This window comes from Triticum urartu, chromosome 6A, assembly GCF_056163025.1.
Source record: "Triticum urartu cultivar PI428250 chromosome 6A, HENAU_Tu73, whole genome shotgun sequence".
Classification (NCBI taxonomy): Eukaryota; Viridiplantae; Streptophyta; class Magnoliopsida; order Poales; family Poaceae; genus Triticum; species Triticum urartu.
The window spans coordinates 76540880-76548288 of record NC_141878.1 but is presented as its reverse complement, the minus strand read 5'-3'; the positions used below and the strand labels follow the sequence as shown (position 1 = coordinate 76548288).

The 7409-nt window shown below is 45.5% G+C and overlaps 1 protein-coding gene across 1 annotated transcript; it reads left to right on the top strand.

The window, feature by feature from the left end:
- Window positions 1-6341: 6341 nt before the first annotated feature.
- Window positions 6342-6749, top strand: LOC147964047 (uncharacterized). The gene is made up of 2 exons (XM_087528115.1): window positions 6342-6407; window positions 6489-6749. Exons 1-2 carry the CDS (start codon window positions 6342-6344, stop codon window positions 6747-6749), a joined length of 327 nt encoding a protein of 108 aa, XP_087384241.1.
- Window positions 6750-7409: the final 660 nt, after the last annotated feature.

Sequence of the window (7409 nt, the reverse complement as noted above, 5' to 3'; positions counted from 1 at the left end):
AAAATTAAGTTCGGGTTACCTGAGAGGAGATGAGGAAGAGAGGAGAAGAGAGGCAGAGGAGGAAGAGAGGAGAAGAGAGGCAGAGGGAGGAGGAAGAGAGGAGAAGAGAGGAGGAAGAGAGGAGAAGAGAGGCAGAGGGAGGAGGGTTACCTGACCACGATGAGGAGGCGCGGGGGCGGCGACGGAGACGGAGGCGCGGGGGCGGCGGCGGCGGCGTGGGGGCTGCGACGGAGACAGAGGCGCGGGGGCGGCGGCGGCGGCGTGGGTCGGGGCAGCGGGGGGAATTAGCTAGGGGGCGAGGGAGAGGGACGAAGGGGATCTGGCGAGAGGGAGGGAATTAGCTAGGGGGGAATCTTACTAATGGCGCACCTGCGGTCGGTGCGCCATTAGTAATCTTTTTTTTACATAGCAATGGCGCACCGGGCAGAGGTGCTCCATTAGTAGTTTTGTAGAAAAGTAAAATATATATATATACTAACGGCGCACTTTTACAGGGTGCGCCATTAGTAGTTTAAACTAGTAATGGCGCACTGTGAGGCAGTGCGCCATTAGTAGTTTTGCAAAAAAAGAATAAAAAAAATTCAGTACTAGCGCACTCCCTGTCTGGTGCGCCATTACTAGTTAGAACTAATAATGGCGCACTTCGGTAGGATGCGCCATTAGTATGTATGTAAAAATGAAAAAAAAAATTATCACTAGTGGCGCATCTATTTTCTGGTGCGCCATTAGTGTCTTCCACACTAATGGCGCATCACAAACTGGTGCACCATTAGTATATAGTAGTGGCGCACTACTTCCCTAGTGCGCCATTAGTGTCAATCCTATCTATAGCCCTTTTCCTAGTAGTGGTATTACCTCCATCGAGAGGGCCCGAACCTGGGTAAATATTGTGTCCCCCGCCTCCTATTACCATCTGCATTAGACGCATAGTTCGGGATCCCCTACCCGAGATCCGCCGGTTTTGACACCGACACTGGTACCTGTCAGGAGACGAATGGATGGGCACAAGGTCTAGTCCTGCAACCTTGTGCTTTCTCGTCCTGTAAGTACTGCTTGAACTCGGCGAGGCAGAGCTTCACCGAGTCCGGATCGTTGGTGTACATCACATTCAACTTGGTCAGCCATAGGACTGAAAGGGTAACTCAAAGGGGAATTCCTTGCTGAAGTCCATATCCAGCAGGCTCACCCCTCGAATCGCCATTGGAGTCACTTCAAGTGAACGAGTGTGTAGGCGGCGGCAGCAGTTTATTTTTCAGCTCTTGGGGAACTAGATTCAACTGTAAACTAAGTGTGTATAGGCGACAACAGTTACTACCCCGCCCTTGTCCGATGCACGCCTGGCAGAAGATGCACCCTCGGCGCATTCAAACGCCTCCATTAAGAAAACTACTCCGGCCATACGTCGGTTCATGAGCGGGTCTGTATTGGTACTGTAATAACATGAGTTATTGTTCACTTTACTCAAATTTAATTAGCTTTAATAGAAATTTATACTTAAAACAAGCAATGCATTGGCTCGTTCTATTAGTGCCACAGGATCAACATGCACAACAATTAGAATTATTATTCTCAGGACGCACACGATCGGCACATTTTTCGCACTTTCACAAAGATAATACTACCAAGTTTGAACTGTTTGTTATGGTTGTTGTCCTCTGTATCATCATGCCGTGTTTCCCAGCTTGCAAGATTCAGAACCAACAAATAAGATCCAAGTAATAAGTACAACAAAGATGCCTACACATCTCATTGATTCCCAGCTTGCAAGATTCAGAACCAACAAATGAGATCCAAATAATAAGTACAAAAAAGATGCTTACACATCTCATTGATTCCCATCTTGCAAGATTCATAACCAACAAATAAGATTCAAATAATAAGTACAAGAAAGATGCCTACACATCTCATTGATTCCCATCTTTCAAGATTCAGAACCAACCCATTAGAGCCTTTTGATAAAGTGAATATCGGGATTAAATCCATCTTGGCTAGCCATGTCATACAATCGAAGAACTTGGTGAATGCTCTTGACCGTCGCAACATCTATAGTTGAGTATTCCTGTTTGCACAACACGAACAAGAAGAGCATGATTTCACTTTAATAGTGGCCTCCTTGAACTCACCCTGCAGCTCCACTCGGATGAGGCCTGCCTGGAGTTCCATGATTCAATTCATGCGCCTTTTTCTGCAGTTCACCTGAAATGAAGCAAAGATTGCATCATTCAGCTAGCAAGAAGTACTCGTGAGCTGGAAGGTTCTTCTTTAGTAGTTGCACTAAAATTGAGGAACATTAAGGTTGGCTGTCCGGCTCATGTAAGGTGCAACTATAATTTTCTTATCCTTTTGTGCAGTTCCACTAAAATAAAGAGCCATTGTGGTGACAATGACGGCTCACCTTGTAAAGGCTAATAAAATGTTGCATGAGATTACCAGCAGAACTTGACGGAGATTTTGGAAACTCCAATCACCATTTTGTGTAGTTCCACCAAAATTGAGAGATGTTTCCCACGTGACATTTTAGTTGAACTGCACAAGACACTCATTCCAAAAAAAGTGTTTTGTGCAGTTCACCAAAAGGTCACAATAGCAACAAGGTGAAATGGATATCCCTATCTGCACAAATGATAGAAAGTAAACAGTTGCTGGTCAATAAGAATATATGAAACATATACGAAATGAAAAGAAGCATCTTAATTATGTTCATGGCAATCACCCTAGGACAGTAGAAATTTTAAAATGTCAGCAATGCTTCATGTTACCAGAAGCATTACGATCAACAATGAGATTCCTCAAATATAGGATTACTTTAATGGTGGCATTGCTTGTTTACCAGATACAGTAAATCAACAGCAGCTAAAGAGTTGGTTTAAGGGCATGGGACCGTGGGGACACTTGGACACTCAGCAGCATAAAGGAGCAACTTACTTATCATACTGGGGAAAACAGCAGGAGTGCCATTTGTAACACAGTTTAATTGCATCTTATCATGGAGGCATTAGATTAACAATAACACTGGTTAGACATGTCCCTAAGGTAACAGTGTGATCGCTTCATTTTACATGCGCCCTTACATTAACAACAGCAAAAGGTTGGTATAAGGACATGCAACAGTGGACGCATCAACACAATGTATCTACAAGGAGGCATAAAGTGGTGATGCCGAGTTTGATCATGCTATGTGAGGGCAGCAAATCTGATCTTGGAGACCTTTTACTATGTGAGGGCAGCAAACCTAATCCTGGAGACCTTGTACTATGTGAGGGCAGCAAATCTAATCCTGGAGACCTTTTACTATGTGAGGGCAGCAAATCTAATCCTGGAGACCTTTTACTATGTGAGGGCAGCAAATATAATCCGGAGGCCTTTTACTATGTGAAGGCAACAATTCTAATCCTGGAGACCTTTTACTATGTGAGGGCAACAAATCTAATCCTGGACATACTCTGTTGACTTGTCCACCAGCCGCCACTTTCTATCCTTTTTTCAACCAACAATAGATTTGTTCCTTATCCAGTTTGTACTGCGTTTTCCCATTATTTCCCTTTTCAACCAAGAGACTGGTTGGGTATCCAGTCTCTACTACTTTCACCATATTATTTCCTCTTTGAATCAAGTCCTAGATTGATGCTACAACTTCCCCCCTTTCTTCGTTGTTTGAACAAAGCCCTAGATTCGAATGCATGAAGTAGCTTTACCTCTAATAATACTAAAAATTTAGGTGGCTTTGGAAGAGCTGATGGGAGTAGAAAAAGATGCACATGCATACACGTGGGGAGCTGGGGCGATAGAGCAAGGCCACTTTCGAAGAACTTATACCTGAGGGTCGTCGGGATGTCGGCGGCGGCAGGTCGGCTCTGTGGACAATACGGCAGGGAGGAAGAAGGGTCGGAGGATGTCCCGAGTCGGCGCTGTGTCAGAGAGAACGACACGGGCATAGGATCAGGCCCCTCTGGCAGCTGTGGGTTTCCTCCCTCGCCGGTGATGACCGCGTGAACGATGCACCTAGTCCTCTACACACACACCAGCCGAAGGGATCCGGCCGGATCGGTGACCAGCGGTGAGCAGAGAGAAAATGTCGCTACCGCTGTCTTGTTTATATCTGGAGAGGATGAGAGAATGAAGAGAGCAACCCTAGTAAAGCAAGCGCTCAGGCCCCTGCGTACATATATAGTGGAGTGATTATCTTTTTCTCTCCACAACAAGCGTTTCAATTTGTGTACGTGGCATTAAAGCAAAGAAACTCTCTCTTTAAGGTGACTACCTGTACGACTCCTACTTAGTAGTAGTAGTAGTTTTGTTCACTTGTGCTCCCTGGCCCTCCTTTCATTGAACAACCCCACGGGTGAATAAACATACAGTACTACTCCCTTCGTTCCTAAATATTAGTATTTGTAGAGATTCTACTATGGACCACATACGGATGTATATGGATGCATTTTAGAGTCTAGATTCACTCATTTTTCTCCGTATGTAGTCCATACTGAAATCTCAACAAGGACTTATATTTAGGAACGGAGGGAGTAGTATTTATATAGAACAAACAAGCTCAAACTATTTTCACGTAGTTAAAAGTTGAGGGCGGGACTTTTCCCGGGCAGTACGCGCGGCAGTTTTCGTGTAGGCGGTTTGACAGAGAGGCTAGGAGGGTGAGGGAGTAGTGGATTTAACTTACTTACTGCTGGAAAGGTTGGGCTGTGCGATTTGACGGCGCGTTACTATTTGGATCCATGTCTTAGAGTTAGTTTGGGTTAGTTTGAACTCAACTAACCCAAAAATATCCAAACAGGAGGGTTAGTTTGGGTTACTATTTGGATCCATGTGTTAGAGTTAGTTTGGGTTAGTTTGAACTCAACTAACCCAAAAATATCCAAACAGGGAGGGTTAGTTTGGGTTACTGTTTGGATCCATGTGTTAGAGATAGTTTGGGTTAGTTTGAATTCAACTAACCCAAAAAAAATCTAAGCCACCCAGGAGGTGCTTATTTGGGTTAGTTCTTCTCAGGACACTAAAAAACACATTTTTCTCTCACTCTCCCCGCAGCAGATCCCTCCCCACTTCCTCGAAGCTTCTCGTCCTCTCCCTCCCTCTTGCACCGCCCATGAAGGCACCTTGTCGTATCCGCGCTCCATCTAACCCTGTCATCCAAACACCTCTTTCGCTAGAGTTACTTTAGGGTTAGTTCAGGATTAGAATCTAGCTCTAACCTTTAACTGAGTTAGACTATTCAAACAGGGCCAGGCGGTACGACCGGGGTGATGCCCCCCTTCCGTTCCGCACTCTAATCTGGTGCATGACACGTATTACGTCGACCCGGATGCTGCTGGCTCTCCCACATGTCGGCGAAGTAGTACGTAGTAGTAAGAAGAAGCAAAGAATCATGCGGTATAAGTCTTTCTAGAGATTCCAACAAGTGACTAGACTACACCGCGTGTAGTATCTCAAATCTCAAATCTCCCTTCCGGTTTATAGGGCTCAAATCTCAAATCTCATCAACCAAGGCATTTTGCGATTGGAGCAATGTATCTCGTACTTTACAAAACTACCCTAATTAAACTCATGCATTAATTATGTAGTTCTCTCATTTTCCTCTTCGCCTTGGTCGCGGTGCACAATATTGACCTCTCCTATATGACTAGCCGCTCCATCTACATGCGGGGTGCTAAAGTTGAAACTCACCGGTCACCCCGGTGTGGCCGTCATGACCTGTCATATCACAAAACCCACACCTTTACCAGCAGTGGTAAAGTGGCCTCAAAATTGGACTGGACGAAGCAACCATCATTTCACTAGAACGCTCGTTGAAGCCCTTTCTCCCCTTTCTTGAAGAAAACCTTACTCCAGGCTACTCACTTCTGCCATTTTTCTTCTGTACCAACGAAGGAAAGGTGGGGGAATCAGTGATGCTGCTATATTTTCATTCCAAGAATCTTTGTTTTGCAAAGCACCGACCGATTCTCATAGCCTATTCTTTTCCCGTTTTCATTGCGATTGTGGTTTCCTTTCGATTGCTTTTTGTTTTTCAGTTCATTGATGGATCCTAGAGCACTTGGCAAGAGTTGCTGGTGGAAAACCCACTGGAGATAGCGATCTCCAGGAAGCGAGCACCGACCAACGAGTTGACCATGCTGGCGGGCCAACCCATGGAGACGAAGAACTCCAAGAAACAAGCACTGGCCAAAGAGTTGACGACGTTGGTGGACGAACTCCTCAAAGAAAGTTGGAAGAACATCAAGGGAACCACCGTGCCTACCCCAGAAACACTGATGGCCACCTACGCGAGGCTCAAGGATGAGTTTGAGGATATAGTCGCCGTTGAGAAGCAGTATTCCCCTGGCAAGGTGATGGCTCCCATCGAGGACGAGGAGATGGCCCCCGGAGGGATGGGATCCCCCGGTGAGCTGCACAAGGTAAAAAATAATGGCTTATTACCGAAAGTTGTGGTTTTTGATTATTTGCAATGTGCTTGCTAATACGTTAGGGTTGTGCAGGTGCCGGTGGACGTCCTTGATGATTCCGATGTCGCGGCCCGTCCTGTGGACGACGCCCCAGAGATCGTTTTCGATGTCATGGTCCGTCCTGTTGGCATCGCCCCGGAGATCGATTCCGATGCCGCTGTCCATCCTATGGACATCGCCCCAGAGATCGATTCCGATGTCATGGTCATTCATGTGGACATCTCCCCAGAGATCGATTCCCATGCCGCTGTCCGTGCTGTGGTCATTGCCCGAGAGATCGATGACAAGAAATAGTTGGTCGCGCTAATCCTTTAGGGTAGTTTGCATTGCCCTATTTTTAATTACTAGAACGGTGTGTGTTATCAAACCATCTTAGGGCTAGTGCACTGTCTTGTGTGGGCGGTACTTGCTACTTTTGTTTGATAGTGAATTATGAGAACCCTCTCTGAGTTATGGAAACAGATGTATCCTCACCAACTTCTGATGTAATATATGGCATGCTTAGATGTAAGTTTGAACTGTTTATCATATCAGCATGGCTTATTGAAGATTCTTGGTGTTAGTAGGCTAGCTACTGTGCGAGCTATAGTACTTGCAAAACACTCACCGAAGAGAAATGTTGGGCCTGATGAGCTCATGGTACGCTTATACTGATCCATTGTCGATCGGCCAATATCCCAAGCTCCTAAAATTGTAGGCTTAGCGATCGATCAGACAATTGTCGACAGGATACATTCAGACCTCATTTGGTTCATAGGGTAGGAAAATCGTAGCAAAAGTATAGAGACGTACAACACAAAATCATAGCAGTATAGAGATGTCCCTCCATTCCAAAATAGATGAGTCAACTTTGTACTACTAACTTTGAAACGGAGGGAGTACCAATCCTAGGCTGGCTAGTTTGGCATAGTGGGTTTTAGTGATATGACGTGGTACAGTGCCGTCCATTCTTCG

Bases quoted from the DNA above. Each gene is read 5' to 3' on its own strand.
- LOC147964047 (XM_087528115.1), top strand. From the start codon at position 6,342: ATGGCTCCCATCGAGGACGAGGAGATGGCCCCCGGAGGGATGGGATCC. The intron at 6,408-6,488 runs GTAAAAAATAAT...AGGGTTGTGCAG, and splicing joins CCCCCGGTGAGCTGCACAAG to GTGCCGGTGGACGTCCTTGA.